We start from the raw sequence: 26,531 nt of genomic DNA, 5'->3' as shown, positions 1-26,531 counted from the left end.
AGCCCTTACCTTCCCAAAGTGCTGGGATTACAGGCAAGAGTCACCCCACCCAAGAATGCTATTGTGATTTTGAAAGATAGGCTTTGTTTTTTACTAAAATTATAAAGATATTCCTTCTACCATGCTCTATTAACTTTTTTTATAATTATGGGGTCTCGCTTTGTTAGCCAGGCTGGTCTGGAACACCTGGACTCAAGCAAACCCCCCACCTTGTCTCCTAAAGTCTTGGGATTACAGGCATGAGCCACCACGTCTGGCCCCATAAACTATTTTCAAGAGTAGAGTCTTTGTTTTGAATGTAGGATCCATTTCTTCCCCTAGATTCAATCCCAAAGTGTGTTAGCATTATTATTATTATTATTATTATTATTTGAGACAGGGTCTTTCTCTGTTGCCCAGGCTGGAGTGTGGTGGCACAATCTCAGATAACTGAAACCTCTGCTTCCCAGGCTCAAGTCATCCTCCCACCTCTGTCTGCAGAGTAGCTGAGACTATAGGCATGTGCCACAATGCTCAGATAATTACTTAATATTCTAGTAGAGTCTAGTAGACATGGGCTATCACTATGTTGCCCTACCTGGTCTGGAACTCCTGGGCTCAAGTGATTGTTCTGCCTTGGCTTCCCAAAGTGTTGGGATTACAGCTGTAAGCCGCCATGCTTGGCTTCCCTTTACTTTTTTTTTTTTGTTTTTTTTTTTTGTTTTTTTGAGACAGAGTCTCACTCTGCCACCCAGGCTGGAGTGCAGTGGCTAGATTTTGGCTCAGTGCAAACTCTGGCCCTCGGGTTAAGAGATTCTCCTGCCTCAGCTTCCCAAGTAGCTGGGATTACAGGCAGGGACCACCACACCCGGTTAATATTTTGTATCAGTAGAGATGGTATTTCACCATGTTGGCCGGGCTGGTCTCGAACTCCTGACCTCATGATCCGCCCACCTCGGGCTCCCAAAGTGCTGGGATTACAGGCATGAGCCACTGCGCCTGGCCAAGAAGACATTTTGTTTTCTCAAGAAAGTGGAGATCTGAGCTTCAAAGATCCTTGCTAACACTTCCCAGTGCTATCAGTGTAGTAGTGCAGTGGCTAATAATTCATGGACCCTATAGGAGTGATCTTGCCTGCTCTTTAGAGGTTGGGACACACTCTTCTTGGTACCAGAAGGGCAGAACTATGCCTCTGTGGCCACTTATTGCAGAATGGAATTGGAGTAAACTGAGGGCTCTTTCACACATGCTAGAGAAATGACTTTGGCCCTGGGAGAAGCGGGGCTTGCAGGGGATTGGCCTGAGAAACTTGCCTTTTCACTGGATTGTCCTCTAGAGTTTTTCCTTGCAGATTTGTCAGAATGAGCCTCCAGTCCCCATCCAGACTCCTGGAGCTGGCAGGACAGGGCCCACTGAGGAACCAGTTCTTGACCATCTTCACCCTGCACGAGCTGCCCAGGGAGGTCTTCCCTCTGATGTTCATGGAGGCCTTCAGCAGGAGACGCTGTGAGGCCCTGAAGCTGATGGTGCAGGCCTGGTCCTTCCTCCACCTCCCTCTGGGATCCCTGATGAAGACACCTCATCTGGAGACCTTGCAAGCTGTGCTGAAGGGACTTGATACACTGCTGGCCCAGAAGGTTTGCCCCAGGTGAGGTGACTCAGGTGGCCTGGTGGGAAGGGTCCAGGCATCCAGGGAAGGGACAGCTGGCTCAGGAGGAGTGGTGGGGTTGGGGAGCTAGGGTGACTCAGAGGCTTCTGATGGTGCCCATGAGAGGCCTTGACCATTGCCCAGATCCTCTGGGAAAGGACTGCTCACCATACAGGGTCCACTGAGGAAACAGGAACCTGCTTCCTCCCAGTGGAATGTAAAGGTTCTAGAAGTGACAACCAGGCAGAACCCAAGGGGGAGCGGGATGGAGAAGAGACAGAAGGAGGAGCACTGAGGACAGGAGCAGCTGATTGATGTCCTGGTTGTGGAGTGAAAGCTCAGGTCAGGGGTGGGTCCTTGCCTACATTCTGAGCTTTTCCCCTATGTTACTCACAGGAGGTGGAAACTTCAAGTGCTGGATTTGCGGGATGTTGATGGGAATTTCTGGACCATATGGTCTGGAGCCAAGGTCCTCTCCTGCTCCCCAGAGGCCATGAGTAAAAGGCAGACAGTGGAGGACTGTCCAAGGATAGGAGAGTGCCAGCCCTTGAAGGTGTTCCTAGACCTCTGCCTAAAGAAAAGTATGCTGGATGAATGCCTGAGCTACCTTTGTGGGTGGATCCACTACAGAAGAGGTCCAGTGCACCTGTGTTGTAATAAGGTGCAGAATTACTCAATGCTCACTTCAAGTTTCAGAAATCTATTGGAAAGGATATACCCAAACAGTATCCAGGAGTTGGAAGTTAGGAGAAAGTGCTCTCTGAATAAAACAGGAAAGTTTGCCCCTTACCTGAGCCAGATGAGCAATCTTTGCAAACTCTTTTTAGCCTTTGGTTATGACGATGAGTTATATATAAGCGGCCAACAGCAGTTCGTTCCTGACTTGGACTGTCCATTCCTCTGCCTGTCCTATCCTCAGATGCTTTATATAAGAAAGGTCAATAATATCAAAGAGCACCTGGAGCACCTGCTCAGGTAAGAAAGGATGGTGAGCTTTCTCTGCAGACCATACCACAGACTTTTGTTCTTTTTCACAGTAAACGCTAGTGGGCATCTACTGTGTGCCAGCCACTGGTGATGTCACAGGGAATGGGATGCTAGAATGTCAATTCATTATGCTGTTCAGTGCTCTATATCCTGAAGTTGGTATCACAAGCCCGCTCAAATAAGGGCAGAGGGATGGCCCGGGGCAGATGCTACAGAGAGAGACATGCAGGGAGCTAGTTAGTCAGGGGTTCAGATCTAGGGAGGGTGCATTTGTGAATTCCTTTTCAGGAAGTGTGTTTGAAGTTAATATGATGAAACTTACTCTTCATATAGAGGAGAGTATGAAAGAAGGGAAAGTGCATCAAACCTGTGCGTTTCACAGTAGAAGCTCCATCCTCACAGCTTAGTAAACACCAATGATCCTGTCTCTAATTCTCTGTCTGTAAAAGGTTCTTTTGGACCCCAGGAAAAGTAGTTGACATGAGAAAAGCGTGCTTCTTGGACAGAGGTGAGGGAGTAGGCAGGAGAGTGGTATAAAGTGATAGGTGGTTTGCAGATGCGGGCACGTCAGGGAACCTTTGCAGGCAGGTGGCCCTAGCTGATATCCCTAGACCTTGCTCAGTTGAGTTCTTTGTGCACATCACCCACTGGGCTCCTCTGGCCCAGAGCTGAGGTTGTCTGCTGAAAGATGAAGTAAAGAGGCTTTAAAGATTTTGTGGCCTTGAACCAATCACACAAGCAAGGCTGAAAGGACTGAGCCTAAAATGGAGCTTCCCCTGAATGATCTGAGTCTTCATCAGGCAGCACCTTGCACGCAGACCATCATCTGATGATGGGAACAAACTTGTGTTTGGGTGAAACAGGCTTCCCCATTGCAGTTACTATAACACCTGTGTGGTAGTAAGGTGCAGAATTACTCAATGCCCACTTCAAGTTTACCATTGAGATTATTTCCCACCCCCCTCCTCTAACTGGCACCATTGCCCATAACTAACTTCTTGCTCTCCCCAGGTGCCTCAAGAACCTCTTGGTGGCCTTTATATTCTGTCATGCTTACCTAACTGATCGGGACATGGAGTGTCTGTCTTAGTAACCAAGCCTCAGTCAGCTAAAGGAGCTGCGTCTGATTCGCATCGTAATGTGGACCACCCATCTTGATCCCCTTGGAGCTCTGCTAGAGAAAGTTGCTGCTACTCTCGAGACCCTCACGTTAAAGGACTGTCGGATCCAGGACTCCCAACTCAGGGTCCTCCTGCCTGCCCTGAGCCACTGCTCCCAGCTCACCACCTTCTACTTTCATGGAAACGAGACCTCCATGAATGCTCTGAAAGACCTGCTGTGTCACACAGGCGGGCTGAGCAAGTTAGGCCTGGAGTTGTATCCTTCCCCTCTGGAGAGTCTTGACAACAGGGGTCATGCCAATTGGGAGATCCTTGCCTCAATTCGGGCTGAGCTGATGTGTATACTCAGGGAAGTCAGGCAGCCCAAGAGGATCTTTTTTGGTCCCGTCCCCTGCCCTTCCTGTGGCTCATGACCATCTCACCTCCATCTTTGCTCTTAGGGAAGGCCTGGCTAGTGGGATGGATACGCTTTCTTCTGGATGCTTGGGCACTAAAATCTAGGACACAGGTGCTTTTTTTTTTTTTTTTTTTGATGGAGTCTCGCTCTGACCCTCAGACTGAAGTGCAGTGGCACAGTCTCAGCTCACTGCAACTTCCACCTCCCAGGTTCAAGTGATTCTCCTGCCTCAGCCTCCCTAGTAGCTGGTGTTACTGGCATGCACCACCACACCTAGCTAATTTTGTATTTTTTTTTCTTTTTTTTTTTTGAGACAGAGTCTCGCTCTGTCACCCAGGCTGGAGTGCACTGGCATGATTTTGGCTCACTGCAACCTCCGCCTCCGGGGTTCACGCCATTCTCCTGCCTCAGCCTCCCGAGTAGCTGGGACTACAGGTGCCCACCACCACACCCAGCTAATTTTTGGTATTTTTAGTAGAGTCAGGGTTTCACCAAGTTAGCCAGGATGGTCTCGATCGCCTGACCTCGTGATCCGCCTGCCTCGGCCTCCCAAAGTTTAATTTTTGTATTTTTAGTAGAGACAGGGTTTCACGATGTTGGAGGAGGCTGGCCTCAAACTCCTGACCTCAAGTGATCTGACTACCTTGGTCTTCCACAGTGCTGGGTTTACAGGCATGAGCAGCCAGGCCTGGTCAGGTGCATCTTAAAGGAAGCACACGGTCATGTGTTTCAGGCACGTGCTGACTGTGAGTGGAAAAACAAAGGTGACTCAGCTGGGGGCAGGACTGGGTGAAAATGCTGACTTGGCATCAATAAAGCCTTCAGGGTCCTGTTTCCTAGACTCAGAAATGGAACCTGAAGTTCTAGAATGATGCAGGAGTTACCCTCGCAAGGATGGTTATTTAAAAATGTCAAAAATAAATGGAACCTGAATGGAAACTTTCTGGTGTCTTCCATGATTGATCAACCTGTTTTAGCCATTTATATATCAGAAATCTCTAGTTACTGATGAGAGGTACTACGTCATCTGTGATTGAGGTTCAGCTGCAGCAAATCAAGGCATCAAAACTGAAATGTGATCATTTTGATTAATTCTCACTCATTTTTTGCTTCCTTTCAGTCATCTGTTTCTTCCTTAATTTCTCCCATGCCTGTTCACTGGGTTCATTCACAAAGGATGCACACTTGGGGCCTGGAACATTCTGTGTGGGCAGTGATGATGAGCCACTGAAACCTACCCTCTTCTCAGGGGCCCTCACTGCTCCTCAGATACTGAGACCCTGCTCACTCCTAATGGACAGATACAGAGGAATCCGTTCCTGATCTTTGGCCATGCCAGGAAATGGCTTCACTGGACCAGGAGTGAATTCACATGAAATTCACTGAAAGCTTCACATGAAGCTCAGAAAACTCCTGTGTTTGAAGCAGTCCCGATGACATTTGGACCATTTTTAGGAAAGTATGGCTTTTTATTAAGTGACAACATGGGGTTGAGATTTGCTTTCTCCGTTAAGGTGATGCGTAAAGCTTTCTCTGGAGGGAGAGAAAACCCTAGAGTTTCCTGACCTTCCTTAACCTGAGCTGCTTGGTTCCCTAGAAGCAGAAATTGATCATATTAGAACCCAAACTCATACCAACCTTGACCTTCATGAAGTACTCCAGTGTTTCTGCTCTTCTTCCTCATGTGATGTAGAAAGTATTAAAAGTGATGAGTTTAGGCCGGGCACGGTGGTTCACGCCTGTAATCTCAGCACTTTCAGAGGCCGAGGTGGGTGCATCACCTGTGGTCAGGAGTTCCAGACCAGCCTGGGCAACATGGTGAAACTCTGTCTCTACTAAAAATACAAAAACTAGCTGTGTGTGGTGGCCTGTGCCTGTAATTCCAGCTAACTGGGAGACTGAGGCAGGAGAATCACTTGAACTGGGAGGCAGATGTTGCAGTGAGCTGAGGTCACACCATTGCACTCCAGCCTGGAAAACAAGAATGAAACTCCATCTCAAAAAAAAATTAATAAATAAATACATTATAAATAAATAAATTAATGCTTTAAAGAAAAAAGAAATAAACTTTGCCTACAAGTTTCATATGCAATTGAATACCTCTTAAATTTTGATGTGAACCGACCAGGCATGGTGGCTGAGGCCTGTAATCCCAGCACTTTGGGAGGCCGAGGCAGGCAGACCACGAAGTCAGGGGATTGAGACCATCCTAGTTAACATGGTGAAACCCGGTCTTTACTAAAAATACAAAAAATTAGCCAGGTGTAGTGGCATGCACCTGTAGTCCCGGCTATTTAGGAGGCTAAGGCAGGAAAATTGCTTGAACCGGGGAGGCAGAGGTTGAAATGAGCTGAGATTGTGCCACTGCATTCCAGCCTGGTGACACAGCGAGACTCCATCTCAAAAAATAAATGAATAGAATAAATAAATAAATAAAAATACTGTGACAGGAACCAACATTGCTCAACTTGTACACTAATGTCTTACAAAATCCTTTCCTTGTCACCTTCAAATCTCCATTTCAAATGCTACACTCTGCATAACTCTACCACTTTGTTGCCATTTCCTGATGATGGAGAAGACCATACATGTGTGTGTGGCATCAGAACTATTGACTCCTCCTATTGATGTTTAAGATATTCCATTACACAAACCTGGGTTCATACTTTTTTGTTGATAGATCTTATGCCAAAAATGTAGGCGAAAAATGCCCAGCAGGAAATGCTATCACTTCTGAAGATGAATTCATAGAGATGGAAATTCTTTCAGAATTTATTTTTCCAGCTTTTTCCTTTGTTTGTTTGTTCATTTGTGTTTGTTTCCTTGTTTGTTTGTTTGTTTTGAGATGGAGTCTCGCTCTGTCACCAAGTTGGAGTGCAGTGGTGAAATCTTGGCTGACTGCAACCTCCTCCTCCTGAGTTCAAGCGACTCTCCTGCCTCAGTCTCTCGAGTAGCTAGGACTATGTGTGGGCGCCACCATGCTCAGCTAATTTTTGTATTTTTAGCAGAGACAGGGTTTCACCATGTTGTCTAGGATGGTCTCAATTTTTTGGCATCGTGATCTACCTGCCTTGGCCACCTAAAGTGCTGGGATTACAGGTGTGAGCCACCACCGTGCCCGGCCTTTTTTTTTTTTTTCTTTTGAGATGGAGTCTCGCTCTATTGCCCGGGCTGGGAATGGGACTCCTCCTATCAATTATTTTTTTAAATTTTCTTTTGTTTTATTGACCTGACAAGGCTCAAATAGAGTTGAGTTTTTGTTTTTGTTTTTTCCACTGGAAGGGACAATACAGAGGTTACAATCATTGGCTTTAGATGACAAGATACAAGAATAAAACATATTCCTTGCAAGACAACCAGCAGAACATGATCAGCATCAAATCAGTGCCTTCTCACTGTCAGTGGGTGGAAACCTTCATCAATACTTGCAGAGTTTGAGGCACTCATGAACTCACCATGAGACTCTTTACTCAGGGACAGGATGTAAGCCAAGCAAAAGACCTTCCACAGGTGGTGAATTTGGAAGCCTGCCCAATGTGACCTGCAAGTTTTCACTGGCAATATGCAGGTGCAGATATGACAAAGAATAACCGTGACCTTTACATCACCCCCAGCTGTTGAGGAATGGGATCCTTTTGACCCTTTCTGTCCATAGAACCAGGTTACTCATCTTGTGTGGCAACAACATATGTGGTCTACTTAACAGAGAAGAAGACTCTGTAAAAAAAAATGTTTATTATGAAGTAAGCAAAGAAATGGGAATAGATGTGAGATTATTTGGGGAGATAAAGGAAGTTGAAGGTTTTGAAAGGAAAAATAAGGAGGATTATACAAATTGTTTTGAAAGACTCATACTTGGTCATAAGGATTAAAACTAAAAGGGCATCAGTGCAATGTTAGATAGATTCCTCTTACACCCACTCGATAACCCCCAACATGTTCAGCAAGTCTTGGTTCACTCCCAGGTTCCCATTAAAAACCCAGCTCAACCCTGACCAGCTCCACCCTCACTTCCATTTGTAATTTTGACATGACTTTATTACAGGACCATGAGGTTCCTATGCCTGCTGCACAGTAGCTTAGCAATATTCTGAGACAGCAGGGTTTGCAGCAGAGAGTTTAATGATCACAAGGTGGCTGAATGAGAAGCTAGGAGGAGATCCTCAAATTCATCTCCCGAAGGAGTACTGAGGGTTTCCAGTGGATCCTGGATAGCAAGGGGCTGGAAAGTTGGGGTAGCGGTAAGAGGGAAGAAGTCAACAGGATGTAGAAACTGCATTCTTTGGTGAGTTGGTGCATTGCAGGGCCCTTCAGATCAGCTGGCATCAGTAGTTTCACTGACATGCAGAACCTGAAAGAATATCTCAGATGAAAAAGTTAATGTTTTACAATGCGTAAATCGTTGTCTGCAGGGATGTTAAGGGGAACTATAATCTAAGGTGTATATGATTTTGGAACAGTAGGTTGCCAGCAACCATGAGGAACCAGGTCAGAGAGCAAGAAGACCTCCTGATGAATGCTGAATGTGTTGCAAGCTTGGTTTATTTTTGTTTCTCTCCCTCCCTTCTTCACTGATTAAATTTATAAAGTTTATCGATGTGGTTTCAATTTCTTCCAAAGAAGCCTTAACCTAAGCCCTGAGACCACTCACGCCCTCAGTGGCACCTCTCCTCCACCAGAACGAGCATGTAATCTGCTACCTTAGGTTATACAAAATTCCGAAGACCATTCAATACATTGAGATTTTTATTCTGATTTCGTAGGGACGACACCTCTGTTTTTATAAAGCTTTTTAAAATATAAAGCATTTTTATATTTTGATGTGGCCAAAGGTCTCCTAACAACACTACTTTCAGATTTTATTTTTCTGTCTAATGTCGTAAACAGATCAAATCCTTCCCTGCCTCACACTCAAGACTATGAAGTTCACATATTAGTAAAATACCATCAGTGTTTGTGGAGTTCATGAATGAATGATTTTTTTATTTTTTGACAGAATCTCCCTCTGTCACCCAGACTGGAGTGCAGTGGCACAATTCTGGCTCACTGCAACCATTGCCTCCTGGGTTCAAGCAATTCTCCTGCCTCAGCCTCCCAAGTAGCTGGGTTTCAGGCACCTGCAATCGCGCCCAGCTAATCTTTGTATTTTTGTATTTTTGTAGAGACAGAGTTTCACCTTTTTGACCTGGCTCGTCTTGAAGCCCTGACATCAGGTGATCTACTCACCTTGTCCTTCCAAAGTGCTGGAATTACAGCTATGAGCCACCTCACCCGCCCTTGAATGAATGTATTCTTGACTTCTACCCTATCCCTAACACTGTCAATTTCTTGCTTCACGAACTGCATATAGATATGTGATATGAATGGATATGTGACTCAATCCATTAATCTGGGGAGAGCCAAAAACCCAATCAGGATTAACAGGGTGGAGCTTCACAAATGCAATCAGATATCACTTTTTGATTGGAAGGTAGCAGCGGATACGTGGAGGGGCGTGGGTGGGAGTTGTGATTAGAAAGGTCAATAAAAGCTTCTAAAGACCCACAGGAGAGACCCAAAGTCTTCAAGCCTGGAGTTCCTGCTTGGTTCTTCCTGAGGTCTGAGCATCTTCTAGACTACATCCAGATCTGGTAAGTCACTAATTTCTGTAAGGACACTCCCATCTGACCTACAGTCAGCTGCTCTGGGATGTTGACACGGCAGCCTACGATGGCACAGAAGTGTATCCTGTCTTTTTCTTTTTTTTATATGAACAGTTTAAAGCTTGAATTTTTTCCTCTAAATGCAGTTCTGTCTTTATTTCAAAAAAGCTGATTGTGCTTTGGTTGATGTCATTTCAAAATTCTTGAACGGAGCAGTGACTCATGCCTTTAACCCCAACACTTTGGGAGGCCAAAGTGGGAGGATCATTTCAGCCCAGGGGTTTGAGACCAACCTGGGCAACATGACAAAAACCCTCCTCTACACAACGTTTTTTTTTTTGAGGGTGGGGATGGAGTCTCACTGTGTTGCCCAGACTGGAGTGCAGTGGCACGATCTCAACTCACTGCAACCTTTACCTCCCGGGTTCAAGCAATTCTCATGCCTCAGTCTCCATCCTCAGAAGCTGGTGTCACAGACATCTGAAACCATGCCTGGCTAAGTTTTGTATTTTTAGTAGAGGTGGGGATTCACCACGCTGGCCAGGTTGATCTCGAACACCTGACCTCAAGTGATCCACCTGCCTTGGCCTCCAAAAGTGCTGGGATTACAGCTGTGAGTCACTGGTGCTTGGCCTCTACTTTTTTTTTTTTTAATTAGCCGAGCATGGTGGCATGCATCTGTAGTCCCAGCTATTTGGGTGGCTGGTGTGGGAGAATCACTTGAGCCCAGAAGATTGAGGCTGCAGTGAGCCATGCTCACACCACTGCTGTACTCCAGCCTGGGCAAAAGAGAGAGACCCTGTCCAAAAAACAAAAACAATATCTTAACCAAAAAGGATCTATGACCTTAATTTTAAACCAATCACGTCCTCACCGTAATTCTTCCACCCGAATGGAGACATGGGTGTGGGGGTGCATGCCTGTAATCCCAGCTACGTGGAAGGCTGAAGCATGAGAATTGCTTGAATCTTGGAGGCCGAGGCAACAGTGAGCCGAGATGGCACCACTGCACTCTAGCCTGGCCGATGAAGTGAGATTCAGCTCCCTCAACACCAAAAAGAATTATGCCACCTAGGTGATCATTGGATATATGAAGATTTCTATTGTGTTTTCTTAGGGACTGTCATCTCTGTCTTTGAAAACTGTTTTAACTCTGAAATATTTTGATAAATTTGATGTGGCCAAGGATCCCTCAACAAAGATACTTTCAAGTTTTCTTTCTTTCTGTCTAATATCAAGAAGAGATTCAACCCTTCCCTATCTCACACTCAGGACTTTGAAGGACACATATTAGTAAAACTCCATGTTTGTGAAGGGAATCAGTGAATGAGTCATGGACTTTCACCCCATCCCTAAATCTTTCATTTTGATGGATGAATATCTAATTCGATCAGTTAATATTTAAGAAAGGCAAAAATCCAATCAGGATTAACTGGGTAGAGATTAAGAATTTGAATCAAATGTAGCTCTCTCTGTCTCTCTGTTCAATCTAGCCTATTTCCCAGGCTGGAGTGGAGTGGTATAATGTCAGCTCACTGCAACTTCTGCCTCCTGGGTTCAAGAAATCCTCCTACCTCAGCCTCCCTAGTAGCTTGGACTACAGGCGCAGACCACTGCACCTGGCTAATTTTTGCTGTCTTAGTAGAGGCAGGGTTTTACCATGTTGGCCAGGCTCATCTTGAACTCCTGATCTCAGATGATCCACCTGCCTCGGCCTCACAAAATGCTCAGATTACAGGTGTGAGTCACTGCACCCAGCCAAAGTGGTTCACTTTGAATATGTGTAAGAGGTGTGCATTGGAAACATCTATCTTGTGAATGATGCATAACAGTGTCACATAGCTTTCAGAGCTTCTCACTGAAATTTTCAATAATGAGGCTGGGGCGGAGGCTCACACCTATAATCCCAGTATGTTGGGAGGCCAAGATGGATAGATTGCTTGAGACTAGGAGTTCAAGACCAGCTTGGACAACATAGCGAAATCCACTGTCTTTACAAAAAGTCAAAAAATAAAAGATGAGCTGGGTGTGGTGATGCATAACTGTGGTCCCAGCTACTTGGGAGGCTGAGGAGGAAGAATCCTTCAAGCTGGGAGGTCAAGGCTGCACTGAGCTGAGATCCCACCACTACACTCCAGGCTGGGTGACAGAGCAAGACCCTGTCAGAAAGAGAGTGAGAGAGGGAGACAGAGAAAGAGAGAGAGAATGACAGAAGGGAGGCAGGGAAAGAAGACAAGAAAGAAAGAAGGGAGAGAGAGGGGGAAAGAAAGAAAGAAGGGAGAGAGAGGAGGAAAGAAGGAAAGAAGGGAGGGAGAGAGGGAAAGAAGGAAAGAAGAAAGAGAGAGAAAGAGAAAGCAAGCTTAAATAATGAAAAGAAAACACATAGAACCTGTTCTAGGGATGCCCCATGAATGTTCCCAACAAGCTTATTTGTAGGAACTGATAATGTGGGCATGTAGGCTTGTGACACTCCCATTCCCATTGTTTTAGAACCTTGAGTAATTAGTAATTTCCCCCAATGGTAGGAGGGGTTCACTTTCAGGTTCCTCCACACTCACTAGTCACTGGATGGAGCACTGGATAGAAAGGAAGGGCTAGTGGTGGCCCTGCTTCCTCACTGCTTCGGAGACACTCATGCTGATGCAGCAGAGGCAGAATGCTGGCTTAATGGCCACTGAGTACAGAGTAGAATTGGAGTAAACTGAGGGCTCTTTCACCATTGCCAGAGCAGTGACTTTGGCTATAGGAGAAGATGAGATTGCATGGGCTTGTCCTGAGAGTGATGCCTTTTCTCTGGGTTTGTCCTCTGGAAGTTTTCCCTGCAGATTCATGAAGATGAGCATCCGGACTCCACCCAGACTCCTGGAGCTGGCGGGGCGGAGCCTGCTGAGGGACCAAGCCTTGGCCATGTCCACCCTGGAGGAGCTGCCCACAGAACTTTTCCCCCCACTGTTCATGGAGGCCTTCAGCAGGAAACACTGTGAGGCCCTGAAGCTGATGGTGCAGGCCTGGCCCTTTCGCCGCCTCCCTCTGAGGCCTCTGATAAAGATGCCTTGTCTGGAGGCCTTCCACGCTGTGCTCGATGGGCTTGATGCACTGCTTACCCAAGGGGTTCGTCCCAGGTGAGGTGGCCCAGGTGGGCTGGTGGGGAGGGCCCAGGTGTCCAACCGAAGGAACAGCTGGGTCATGACAAGTGAGGAGGCCCAAGGGGGGATGGTGGTGGTGAGGAAGCCGAGAGGACTTGGCCATTCACCAGCTCCTCAGGGAAAGCACTGCTGACCATGCCAGGTCCATGGAGGTAACAGGAACCTCTCCTCTAATGGCACTGAAAGGCACCATGAAAAGTGAGAACTGGGCCAGGCACGGTGGCTCATAATGTAATCCCAGCACATTGGGAGGCTGAGGTCAAGAGTTGGAGGCCAGCCTGTCCAACATGGCAAACCCCAACTCTACTAAAAATACTAAAATTAGCTGGGCATGGTGGTGGGTTCCTGTAATCCCAGCTACTTGTGAGGTTGAGGCAGGAGAATCATTTGAACCCGGGAAGCAGAGGTTGTAGTGAGGTGACATCACAGCAGTGCACTCCAGCCTGGGCGACAGAGGGAGACTTGGTCTCAAAAAAAAAACAAAAAAATATGGAAGTGGGTAGGATCCAAGGGGAAAACAGAGTGAAGAAAAGTCAGAGAGAGGGACAAGAAGCAGGGAGGGGAGGAGCTGCTATCCAGGATGTGGAGTTTTAAGTTCAGAAATGAGTTCTGAAATTCTCAGTCTCACCTCTACTTTCCCACAGGAGATGGAAACTTCAAGTGCTGGATTTACAGGATGTCTGTGAGAACTTCTGGATGGTTTGGTCTGAAGCTATGGCCCATGGGTGCTTCCTCAATGCCAAGAGGAACAAAAAAGCAGTGCAGGACTGTCCAAGGATGAGAGGACAGCAGCCCTTGACTGTGTTCGTAGAACTTTGGCTCAAGAACAGGACTCTGGATGAATACCTCACCTACCTCCTTCTATGGGTCAAACAGAGGAGAGATTTACTACACCTGTGCTGTAAGAAGCTGAAAATTTTGGGAATGCCCTTCCGCAATATCAGAAGCATCCTGAAAATGGTGAACCTAGACTGTATCCAGGAGGTGGAAGTGAATTGCAGGTGGAAACTGCCCATCCTGACACAGTTTACCCCATACCTGGGCCACATGAGGAATCTTCAGAAGCTCGTTCTCTCCCACATGGGTTTCTCTCGCTACGTTTCCCCAGAGCAGAAGAAGGAGATTGTTACCCAGTTCACCACTCAGTTCCTCAAGCTGCGCTGCCTCCAAAAGCTTTATATGAACTCTGTTTCTTTCCTCGAAGGCCACCTGGACCAGCTGCTCAGGTGAGGGAGGGTGGTGAGCTTTCTCTGCAGACCACAGCAGAGCCTGTTACACTAAACGCTAGTGGGCATCTACTGTGAGCCAGCCTATGAGGATGTAACAGTGAAGGGGACACTAGAATGTCCATGCATTGTCCTGTTGGTGGCCCTGTCCTGAAGTGGGTATCACGCAACCATCCCAATAGAGGCAGAGGGATCAGCCAAGGGAGATGCTATAGAGAGGTTGCTATAATAGGAAGCTAGCTACTGGGGGGTTCAGATCTAGTGAGGGTGCCTTTCTGAATTCTTCCTGAGGAAGTGTGTCTAAGTTAAGATGATGAAAAATACACCAGGGGCGGTGGCTCATGCCTGTAATCCTAGCACTTTGGGAGTCTGAGGCAAGAGGATAGCTTGAGCCTAGGAGTTTAAGACCAGTCTGGGTAACATCCCAAGACCGCTGTCAGAAATGAATAAATAAAAGTAAAAACAAACAAGATAACTTTTTTTTCTGAGATGGATTTTCACTTTGATTGTCCAGGCTAGAGTGCAGTTGTGACATCTCAGCTCACAGCGGCTTCTGCCTCCCAGGTTCAAGCGATTCTCCTGCCTCAGCCTCCTGAGTGCCTGGGATTACAGGCGTGAGCCACCACACCTGGCTAATTTTTATATTTTAAGTAGAGACAGGGTTTCACCATGTGGCCAGGTTATTCTCCAACTCCTGACTTCAGGTGATCCACCCACCATGGACTCCCAAAGTGCTGGGATTATAGGCGAGAGCTACCATGCCCAGCCAACAAGATAATTTTTAAGAAGATGATGTGAAGTAGGGAAGTGAAGTGGGCACTGAAGAGGGGAATGCTCAGCAAACCTGCACATGTCAGAAAATCAGCTTTGTGCCCCACAGTTTCGTGAACATGAATGATCCCATCTCTAATTCCCTGTTGTAAAAAGTTTCTTTTGAGCTCCAGGTAAATTAATTACCTAGGAAATGCATGATTCTGAAACAGAGGGTCAGGGAGCAGGCACAAAGAATGGTGAAAGTGATAGATGCTTTGCTGATGATACAGGCATGTCAGGGACGCCTGCAGCCCGCCCACCCCAGCTGATGTTGCAGGATCCTGCCTGGGTTTGTCCTTTATGCCTGAATCTCCACTGGGCTCCTGTGGCCCAGGGATGTGGTTTTCTGCCTGACAGATGAGGAAAGGGAGCTTTAGGGATTCTGTGAACTTGATCCATTCCTGTTTTTTTTTTTTAACACAGAGTCTCTCTCTGTCACCCAGGCTAGAGTGTAGTGGCATGATCTCTGCTCACTACATCCTACACCTCCTGGGTTCAAGCGATTCTTCTGCCTCAGCTTCCCAAGTAGCTGGAATTGCAGGCTCCCGCCACCACACCTGGCTAATTTTTGGATTTTTAGTAGACAGGAGGTTTTGCCATGTTCACCAGGCTGGTCTCAAACTCCTGATCTCAAGGAATCCACCAGTCTCAGCCTCCCAAAGTTCTGGGACTACAGGTGTTAGTTACTGGGCCGGGTCTAACGTGGAATTGACCTCGGTGGCAAAGCTCTTCATCACGCATCATCCTAAGTGTTGACCATCAGGCCATCAGAATGACCCTGGACTTGGGCAAAAAGGTCTCCATCCATTACCTTGAAGCCATTCGCCACCACCCTCCACTCACCCCTATGATTCCCCAGAATTAACTTCTTGCTCTCTCTCCCCAGCTGTCTGAAGACCTCGTTAAAGGTCCTCACAATAACTAACTGTGTGCTTTTGGAATCAGACTTGAAGCATCTATCCCAGTGCCCGAGTATCAGTCAACTAAAGACCCTGGACCTGAGTGGCATCAGACTGACCAATTACAGTCTTGTGCCTCTCCAAATTCTCCTAGAAAAAGTTGCAGCCACCCTCGAGTACCTGGATTTAGATGACTGTGGCATCATAGACTCCCAAGTCAATGCCATCCTGCCTGCCCTGAGCCGCTGCTTTGAGCTCAACACCTTCAGCTTCTGTGGAAATCCCATCTGCATGGCCACCCTGGAGAACCTGCTGAGCCACACAATCATACTCAAAAACTTATGCATGGAGCTGTATCCTGCCCCGCGGGAGAGTTATGGTGCAGATGGTACTCTCTGCTGGAGCAGATTTGCTCAAATTAGGGCTGAGCTGATGAAGAGAGTGAGGGACTTAAGGCACCCCAAGAGGATCTTGTTCTGTACTGACTACTGCCCTGACTGTGGCAACAGGTCATTTTATGACCTGGAGGCAGATCAATACTGCTGTTGAATGCCTGCCTATTTGGGTGGATATGTCAAACGCTTTCTTCTGGACACTTGGAAACTAAAATCTAGGTCTTAGGTACATCCTAAAGGGAGCACAGAACCCATCGTTTCACACATGGGCTCTGAAAGTGGGAAAGGAAAGGTGATCAAGCAGGGGCCGGACTTGGGGGAAATGTTGCCATGGATTCGATGGGACTTTGGGCACCTGTGTCCTGTAGAGTCGAAAATGGGAATCTGAATGTCTAGAGTGGAGGCTTGAGAATACTTGAGGGAGTTACTCTTGCATGGATGGTTGTAAGGAAACAATCAGAAATAAAGGAAAACTGAGCAGAATCTGTCTGGTGCCCTCTATTATTAAGTAACCTGTTTTCCAGTTTAAGCCTCAGGAATCTTCAGTTATTGATGGAAAAAACAAAAGGCACTGAGTTGTCCAATCAATAAGATGCAGCCCAAGAAAATCAAGGCATTTAAATGAAATTTGGTTATTGTAATCAGTTTCCTCCCATTCTTTTATTTGAGACAGAGTTTCACTCTTGTTGCCCAGGCTGGAGTTGAGAGTGCAATGGTGCCATCTCAGCTGACTGCAACCTCCACCTGGGGTTTAAATGATTCTCCTGCCTCAGCCTCCCAAGTAGCTGGGATTACAAGCATGCACCACCATGCCCAGCTAATTTTTGTATGTTTAGTAGAGACAGGGTTTCCTCACTATGTTGGTCAGGCTGGTCTCAAACTCCTGACTTTGGGTGATCCACGCAAGTAGGCCTACCAAAGTGCTGGGATTACAGGTGTGAGCCACTGTGTCAGGCTTGTTTTTGTTTTTGTTTTTTAAAGGTCTCCTGTCACTCAGGCTAGAGTGCAGCAGCACAATCATAGCTCACTGCAGCCTCAATTTCCTGGGTTCAAGTGATCCTCCCACCTCAGCCTCCTGAGTAGCTAGGACTACAGGCGTGTGAGCAACCATGCCTGTTTGCTTGTTTTTTTAAGTGGTGACAAGTTCTCGCTGTCTTGCCCAGGCTGATCTGGAACTCCTGAGCTTGTGATTCTCCTGCCTTGGCCTCCCAAAATGCAGGGAGTATAGGCGTGGACCACCACGCTTGGCTTGGCCTCCTCCACTTCTTCACTTCTTTAGATGTCTGTTAACTCCTTGTTAGTTTCTGTGGCTGTTCAGTGGGTTAATACACACTAGGTGGACACCAAGGGCCTGGAACATCACTGGGCAAGAACAGTGAGCCAATCCACACGGAAAGCACCTTCTTCTCAGGTCTTTCACTGCTAGCCAGATGCTGAGACCCTGCCCACTCCTTGTGAGTCTCCACATGGTTCCAGAAGCCTTAGTTGGTGGACGTCAGCTTCACTGCACAAGGAGCCACTCTCTTCCCGCTGCCCTGGAAGGGGATGTCCATATTGTGTATTAGCTGGAGACTCTGGGCAGCACCAACCCTTGCTTGTTCCCCTGACGACTAGCAGCCCTTCTTGAATTAAACTGGTTGTAGCCAGTAAAGACAGCCACATTCCCTTTAAGTAAAATACTAAAACTACACAGGTATGTAACACTTTTTAAATATTTCCATCTGAAATTTAAAAAGTGACTTCTTATTAGGGAGCTAGGTCAGATCGATGAGAGATTTTCTCATAACACCTCCCCTCTCTCCCTATCAAGGAAGAGACTAGTGCAGCGTGTTCTGGAATCTCACATCATCAAAGGGTGGATAACAATCAAGTGCCTGTGGGTGATGAGTGACCTTCCCTGTGCTGAGGAAGCCTGCATAGTGGCCACCCAAGTGAAGGATCCTGCTGAGTACTCAGGGGCTGGTGTTGCTGTCAGGGATGTTAGCCAAGAGCCTCAGTTCCCTGTAAAATGAGGATGATGATGTCCAACAGCTTATAGGACCCTGGAAGGATCCAATAAGATGGTTCATGTTTAGGGCTTGGCATGGGGCCTGGCATACAGTAAGATCAATACATCTTGTTCTTTTTTCTCTTCTCAGCAGAAGTCCCAGAAATTTTCATCTTTCAATCTCACCTCCTATTCCTGACAACAGGGAGGCAACAAGAAGCCAGGGCATGCAATGGGGCTCATCTTCTACCCTCTGCCACAACTTCATCATGACTCCCCCAAACAGCAGAGCCCCAGGAGCCAGCAGGGGCCAGGGTGGGAATTTCTGGACTGGATTCATTCCTAAGAAGAGTAAAATGTCCAATCCATGGGTTTCGCGTGCCATCTGCTGGTAGATCAGACCAGATGGTGTAATTTAATGTTGCAAGGATTATATTATATGGTATTTTTTAAAATTTACTATTATGAGCCAGGAGCGGTGGCTCATGTCTGTAATCCCAGCACTTTGGGAGGCTGAGGCTATTGTCATGGCCAGGCTTGGTGTCTCACACCTGTAATCCCAGCATTTTGGGAGGCTGAGGCAGGCAGATCACTTCAGGTCAGGATTTTGAGACCAGCCTGGCCAACATGGTGAAACCCCGTCTCTACTCAAAATACAAAAAAAATTGCTGGGCGTGGTGGCATTCGCCTGTAATCCCAGGTATTCAGGAGACTGAGGCAGGACAATCGCTTGAACCCGGGAGGCGAAGGTTGCAGTGAGCTGAGATTGCACCACTGCACTCCAGCCTGGGCAACAGAGCAAGAAAAGAAAATTTACTATGATGTAAATACTAGTTGAGTATAAATATTTGTGTTGTAATTTATGTATATGAAAGATATAAAACTTTTAAAGAATGCAATGTGATATTTTAAGAATGGTTAATGGCCAGGTGTGGTGGCTCATGCCTGTAATCCCAGCACTTTGGGAGGCCGAGGCAGGCAGATCACGAGGTCAGGAATTTGAGACCAGCCTGGCCAATGTGGTAAAAACCCGTCTCTACTAAAAATACAAAAAATTAGCCTGGGGTGGTGACGGGCCCCTGTAATCCCAGATAGTCAGGAGGCTGAGGCAAGAGAATCTCTTGAACCCAGGAGCAAATGCTGTTGACCACGTGATGCATGGAAACGTTTGTCATGGGTACAGCCACTAAATTGCTAACTTGGGGACGTCAACATTAGCTCACTACCAATAATATAAATAAATTGGATTATGGAAAAAATTGCCTTTGTGATACCATATCCATGTGTGTCATGAGAGTCCAGCAATTGGCCTGGTGTGGTGGCTCATGTCTGTAATCCCAGCACTTTGGGAGACTGAGGCGCATGGATCACTTCAGGTCAGGAGTTCGAGACCAGTCTGGGCAACATGGTGAAACTCTGTATCTATTAAAAACACAAAAATTCTCACCTATGAGTGAGAACATGTGGTGTTTGTTTTTTGTCCTTGTGATAGGATGGGAATTGAACAATGAGAACACATGGACACAGGAAGAGGAACATCACACACTGGGGCCTGTTGTGTGGGGAGGGGGGAGGGATAGCATTTGGAGATATACCTAATGTTAAATGACAAGTTACTGGGTGCAGCACACCAACATGGCACAGGTATGCATGTGTAACTAACCTGCACGTTGTGCACATGTACCCTAAAACTTAAAGTATAATAAAAACAAATACAAAAATTAACTGGGCGTGGTGGCACGTATCATCCCAACTCCTGGGGAGGCCGAGGGAGGAGAATTGCTTGAACCCAGCAGGTGAAGGTTACAGTGATCAAAGATCGTGCCACTGCACTCCAGCCTGGGCAACAGAGCTAGATGCCATATCAAAAAAAAAAAAAAAAAAAAGAGAGAGAGAGAGAGAGAGAGAGAAAAGAAAACAAAACAAAAGAAAGTCCAGCATGGTAAAAGGTACATAGAGGTACATGCGGGTGAGCTTCCTTTGTTTTTCATTCTTTTTCCCTTCTCTGGACAGAATTCTCAATGCAAAACATTCCAAAAACACAGAGCAAATGTCTTCTATAATCTTCCCTTTTTTTGAGACTTCTCTTCACAGTGTATGTGCTAGTGTCTTCCAGAGTTTTGTATGACGTGCTATACAGAACATCAGATCAAATGGGCACATCCCTAATAAGTGGTGACTTGCCAGATCTGGACTCACTTTGCAGGGTGCTGGGACCTCTCCGAGAATCAAGCAGTAGCTCCAGGAGCCAGGGCTTTGGGTCTCTTCTGTGCATCTTCAGGAGTTTTATTGACTTTTCTTACCACGACCCCCTTCTCAATTACCAACTTCCAATCCAAAAATGACATCCAACTGGATCCTGAACTTCCACCCAGTTAACGGTGATTGAGTTTTCAACTTTCTTCTTATTAAGTGATTAAATTAGATATGGATTTATGAAAGTGACAGAATTAATAATAGGGTGAAGGACTAAAACTCATTTATTCACTTATTCCATAAATATTGGTAAAGTTTGACTAATATGTGACCTTCATAGTGATACAGGGAAGGTTTTAATCTGTTTCTGACATTAGAAATACATATATTTATATATATGGTATCTTTATTGGAGAACCTTTGGCCACATCAAAAGTATCAAAACGTTTCAGAGTTAAAACAGCTTTAAGATAGACAGTGATGTCATCCCTAAAAACACAATAAAAATCTCAGTGTATCCACTGGTCACCTGGGTTTTGTGCTACCTAACATGGTAGATCATATGCCCATTCAGGTGGAAGACAGGAACTACTGAGGGTGTAATTTTTCTCAAGGTTAAGGTCAAGGCATCACTGAAAGAAATCAGGCCTAAATTACAAAGTGAAGTGGAGGTTGGGCTGGACAGTACTGACTGTCCTAATGGCACCCTAGGAGGGAACCAAGACAACATAAAACATGGCAGGTATTTTGTGGGCATCTAGACAAAAGGATTGAAAGACTTCCTTCTGGATTGAGTTTAAAAATTAAAAAAACCTAATTACAAAAGACATAATGCAGACTCGTAAAACATCACAGTGTCTTTGAGGGCAGAGAGGGCAGATACAGTCTTGACTCCTACTGGAAGGTGAAGCATCATTACTCACAAACGTGATGGGCTTCCCTCAGAATACCAGCTTGGGAAGAGTGAATCTGAGTGTGTGAGCTGGGGCAGAGCCCAGAGACGAGCAGTGTGGTCAGACATAAGGAGGGAGACTTTTCAATCTGGAAGCATGAATGGTGCAAGCTGTGTATCTGAAGAATTTGGGAGAAAAATGAACCCCTTGGGGAAATCCTGCACCATCCTCAGGACCCCAGTGAGAATCCTGCAGTTTGGGGGGTCTTTCTACCATGTTCTGGTTGCCTGTGCTTCTGAAGGTGCTCCTCTGCTGTCCAGGTCAGAGTAGCTTTCAGAGCCCATCTGAAGGGATGGCCTGACTTCAATTCCACTCACAGAATTTCTACTGGGATTCCAAAGCTTCTCCAGGCTTTTGATTGGGGTCTCTAAAATATTTCTGAACTTCTGTTTTCCTCCCCCAGCCTGAGCTGTGAGAGAAGCTGAATCCTCTGCTTCCTGGAAATGTCAGCCGATCTCTCCTGCACTGAGGACTATGGCCACAAACAATGCTAAGAGACGCTCTCCCTGGAATCAGCAGTGACTCATACATTCTCCCCAAATTCTACTGAGCTTTTTGGGTGCACATAGCAAGGCACAAAGCAGGGAGCTCCTCAGCTGCTCTTCTGGACCTAAAGAGGCACTCAGGACCAATGGAGGGGAAGTTTGTCTGCCTTCCACAGGAAGAGCTGACTCCTCTGGTTTTCCTAGAAGTGCCAGGCTGTTGGCAGAGCCTGGAACAGGTCCCAGTGCAGGGGCCCATCCCTTCTAGGATCCCCTTGCCCAGCCTTAGAGGTGAGGAGGCTGCACCTGGAATGCAGTGAGTCTGTTTCTGAGTCAGCGCTTTCTTTGCCTGTGGTGTTTGCCCTCTCCATGTTTCTAGCAGTAGAAATCACTGCTCAGGCCCTGCTGGACTTCTTTAATCCTCAACAGGATCTCATTCCAGGTCGCATTTCTGACCGTCTTTTCCAAGATCAGGGGCTGCCCCTCCTTTTTTCCCCAATAAAGATCTGAGGAGAAGCTCACTCTGAGAGCAGAGTGGATGCCTAAGAAGGTGCTTGTGGCAGCCTGGGGTGGGGGAGGTCTGGGAACTCGCTGCAGGCTGGATGGAGCCAGGGGGACTAAGGAAAAGAACAGGGCCCAGAAAGGGAGTGGCCCAGAGGAGCTGATGTGGGCCAGAGTAAGTGCAGAGGAGAGAGATGGCAGCACGGTAGGGGGCCGGGTTATTTGGCTTTCACAGAGCCACGTCCCTGATAAGCTGTGGACTTGTGTCTGAGATCCTCAAAGGACCTGTGCGTGGATGTGGAGCTGTGAGTTTCTAAGGCCCTTTGATTTCACCCTGGTCTACATGAGGCTCCAGTGGCTGCCCCATCTCACCCCAGGGGCAAACAGTCAGTCTAGCAGGGAGACATGGGGAGAGAGAGTCAATGGCAAACATCCACCCTGGATGCAAAGACAAGGGACATGTCAGAGGGAGGGAGACTTGGTGTGAGGCCAGGGGAAGGGAGGCACGTTGGATATGGTGCAGTTCTGTCTCTGCACTTGCCACAGCCTCATAGGACTGTGAGGATTGAACTTTGCAGGAGGGAATGAGGTAGAATGGGGTCTGGACTGGAGTCCCTGTCATCCAAGTGACCCCATATCTACTCCTGCCAACCAGGTGAAGGTCTTGCTAGATGTAAGTCAAACCAGGACCTATCAGACTGCCTGGCACTTTCTGGTGGATCTAGAAGGAGCACAGTGATCCTCAGTCAAATAAATCTTGCATTGTCCAGGGCTGAGGATTTTCAGGTGGCCCTGGAGGGGGAGACTCTGGGGAAAAACCACAGAGAAGATTTTGGCACATTTGACACTATTAACATCCAGTGCCTCCCCTTCCTGTTGGTCGGGTGTGGTGGCAGGAGAATTGCTTGAACCCGGGAAGCAGAGGTTGCAGTGAGCTGAGATCACGCCATTGCACTCCAGCCTGGGTGGGCAACAAGAGTGAAACTCTGTCTCAAAAACAAACAAACGAACAAAACAAACAGACAAAAAAATGTGAAACAACAAAAAAAAAAACCTTTGACTGAGTGCCTGCAATGTGCCACCTGCTATTCTGGGTGTTACTTAGGATAAACAAGAAGCAAGGCAGCTGCAAAGTGAGCTCAACAGAATACACCTGGCTTGGCAGTGCAGTGCAGATCAGAAAAAAAATGCCTGTGCAGCATAAAATGTGAAGAGACATCTTCTTTGCTTTTCTTTTCTTTCTTCTTCTTTTGAAAGACAGAGCCTTACTCTGTTTCTAAGGCTGGCGTGCAGTGGTGCAATCTCGGCTCAGTGCAGCCTCGGCCTCTCAGGCTGAAATGATCCTCCCATGTCAGTCTTCCAGTTAGCTGGAAATACAGGTGTGTTGCATGGAATATCTTTTTCTACCCCTTCACTTTCAGACTACATGTGTCCTTATAGGTGAAGTGAGTTTCTGGAAAACAGCATGTAGTAGGGTCTTATTCTTTTACTCATTCAACGACCCTAAGCCTTTCACTTGCAGAACTGAGATAAATTGTCTTCATTGTTGTTATTGATAAAGGCTTAGTACTTCCATTTCATTTCTTGTTTTCTGGTTGGTTAGAGACTTCTCTCTTCCATCCTTCTTTTCTTATTGTCTTTCTTTGTGTTTAAGTAATTTTCTCTTATGAAATCCTTGGGATGTGACTTTTCTGGCCAGAAGCCTCTATGGCTGGGGGCACCTTTGCCAGAGTTTTGATGGGATTCACTAGGTTTGTTCTGCCCACTCAGACTGGTAGACTATGCTTGCCTCATGCTTCAGGCCTGGATCACATGCCTATTAAGGGAGGGTCAGGACTGGAGCAGTGAGGGGTGTGTGAGTGAGCAGGGGGTCTGGCCACTTTGGACAGTCACTGGCTCACACAGCAGTGGGGCAGGCAGCTCCAGGTGCCAGCGCAGGTGCCAGATTTTTGCAAGGCTGCAAATGAACCAGGCACAGCAAAAGCAGCTTCCATGTTTGTCCCTGGAGTACACAGTGGTGTCTGCTGCTCTTTCCAGGAAAGTCATCTCATCATCTCCACAGCTCTCAGTAGAGAAAAGGCACTGGAGTGGATTGCTTGTCTCTGCAGGAAAATCATCCCAAGAGTGGGTAGTTTCACTCTGCCACTGTTCATCCTGATGTTTTCCCTGAGTCTGGGGCTTTTGGGGCATCATGGGGAAGGAAGTATGTGCTGCTTGGGTCATAGGTAGCCATTGGCAGGCACAGAAAAGGCACCACATATTCCCACTCTGGTCCATAGCACTGGTGGACCAGCCCACGGGCTTCAGGCCCTCCTTGGTCACAAGGTAGAGCCTCACCAGGTACCCTTGTCTTCCCATCCAGGAGTCTGTCTGCCTCCCACCACCACCCATGGCACCCAGGTCACTTGCATCAAGGAGCATCCAAAGGCCAGCACTGATCTGTCCTCAGCCCCCTGTCAGCCTCCCTCCCATGCTCATCAGGGCCCAAAGCCCAGAGTGTTCAAGACAGCAGGTGGACGGTGCATCAGCACAAACCTGAGCATGCACACACTCATCTGGGCTGCCACAGCATACATGCTTGACCCCAACCCCGCTCCAAAATTATAGCAGGTGCCAGGAGGGACCACACAGTGGGAGCAGACACCCCCATGCTGCAGGAGAAGGGGAGACCTCCTGAGCCCTCAAGAGCACTGGGAGACCTTGGTTGGAACTGCGACCTGGGCAGCTTCAGTTGTGCCTTTGGAGCTACTGTCCTGCCAACTCGGGAGGGCCAGGACTCCCTCTTGTCCCAGGATCCCATCAGGTTCAAAGTGTACGTAGCCTCAGTTATGCCCTCTCTCTGTGTTTCTCCACAGAGGTGACAGGTGAGATGCAGGTTCACAGCAGCTCTGGCCAACCCTGCAAAAACAAACCCAATGCTTCTGGGTCTGGTTTAATGAGCCCCAACTGCACTCTAGTTAAGAATATTGCAGGCTAACAGCAGGCAGTGAGGAGTGAGTCTGAGGCTTTGTAGAGGCTCCAGACCTGGGAGCGGGTCTCATTAAGCCATGAGAGGGTGTGGGTGGCACAGCTGTCTGCCTCAGGAACACGGGGCACAGGCCTGGCTCACAACCTGCCAAGGTGGGGTGCCTCCAGGAGTGGACCGTGGTCCCCAGACCCAGCAATTAGGAACGTCAGTCTCTGTGGTCACCCCTGTGGGGGGCAGATCTTGGAAATGCAGCCCCAGGAAGATTAGCACAGAACCTCCCTTCGACACCCAGGAACTTGGCACTGTTAGCAGGGCGGGCACAGTGGCCCCATAGCTGGCCAGGTCATTGAACTAGGTGCCATTTCTGCTTCCCAACAAAGGCCCCTGTAGCTTGATCCCAGCTCTGCCTACCACCTCAAGCCCATCTTCTCCTCAAGGCCCCTCTCTGCCAGTCCCTTTGTGCCTGACTGAGCTGCTCCTTGCAGGCAAAAATGTAAGGAAAAAACAGATGACTGAAGAGAAGTAAAGAATGGGTGGAGATCATTGGCACACCCGTAATCCCAGCACATTGGGAGGCCAAGGTCAGCAGATCACTGAAGCCAGGAGCTCAAGACCAGCCTGGTCAACATGGAAAAACCGCGTCTCTACTAAAAATACAAAAAGTAGCAGGCTTGGTGGCACTTGCATGCAATTCCAGCTACTAGAGTGGCTGAGGCACGAGAATCACTTGAGCCCCAAAGGATAGGATTGCAGTGAGCCCAGATGGGACCACTGCACTGCAGCCTGGGTGACAAAGCAAGATGTTGTCTTTTTTTAAAAAAAAAAAAAAAGCAAAGAAAAAGAATGGGTGGGAATTAGATGTTTTGCAGCTGAATCTCAATCACAGACAACAGAGTACTTTGATACTTTTCCATCAGTAACTCAATAACTAGGGATTTCTGATGTATAAATCGCTAAAACAAGTCAATCAAATACAGAGGACACCAGAAAGTTTTCATTGAGGTTATTTCTGATATTCCTTGGTAACCGTCCCTGCAGGGATAACATTCTCATCACTGTAGAACTTTAGCTTCTCTTTCTGACTCTGTAGGACATGGGTCCCGTAAGGTCTCATTGACTCCACCTCAAAATTTTCCTCTAGTCTTGCCCCCTGCTGTTATGTTTTTTCCCTCATACTGAGCACCTGCCTGA

General features: G+C 47.2%; 1 protein-coding gene and 1 pseudogene across 1 annotated transcript; both read left to right on the top strand.

Annotated features, from left to right (window-relative positions):
* Positions 1-1,340: 1,340 nt before the first annotated feature.
* LOC101150139 (PRAME family member 17-like) lies at positions 1,341-4,175 on the top strand (annotated as a pseudogene).
* Positions 4,176-9,684: 5,509 nt separating this feature from the next.
* LOC101146552 (PRAME family member 15-like) lies at positions 9,685-16,731 on the top strand. Its single transcript, XM_055374076.2, has 4 exons — positions 9,685-9,762; positions 12,588-12,896; positions 13,565-14,146; positions 15,846-16,731. The coding sequence occupies exons 2-4, from the start codon at positions 12,604-12,606 to the stop codon at positions 16,405-16,407; spliced, it is 1,437 nt and encodes a 478-aa protein (XP_055230051.2). The 5' UTR covers positions 9,685-9,762; positions 12,588-12,603; the 3' UTR covers positions 16,408-16,731.
* Positions 16,732-26,531: the final 9,800 nt, after the last annotated feature.

The sequence above is a fragment of the Gorilla gorilla genome, chromosome 1, assembly GCF_029281585.2.
Source record: "Gorilla gorilla gorilla isolate KB3781 chromosome 1, NHGRI_mGorGor1-v2.1_pri, whole genome shotgun sequence".
Classification (NCBI taxonomy): Eukaryota; Metazoa; Chordata; class Mammalia; order Primates; family Hominidae; genus Gorilla; species Gorilla gorilla.
This window is presented reverse-complemented; position numbering and strand designations above follow the sequence as displayed.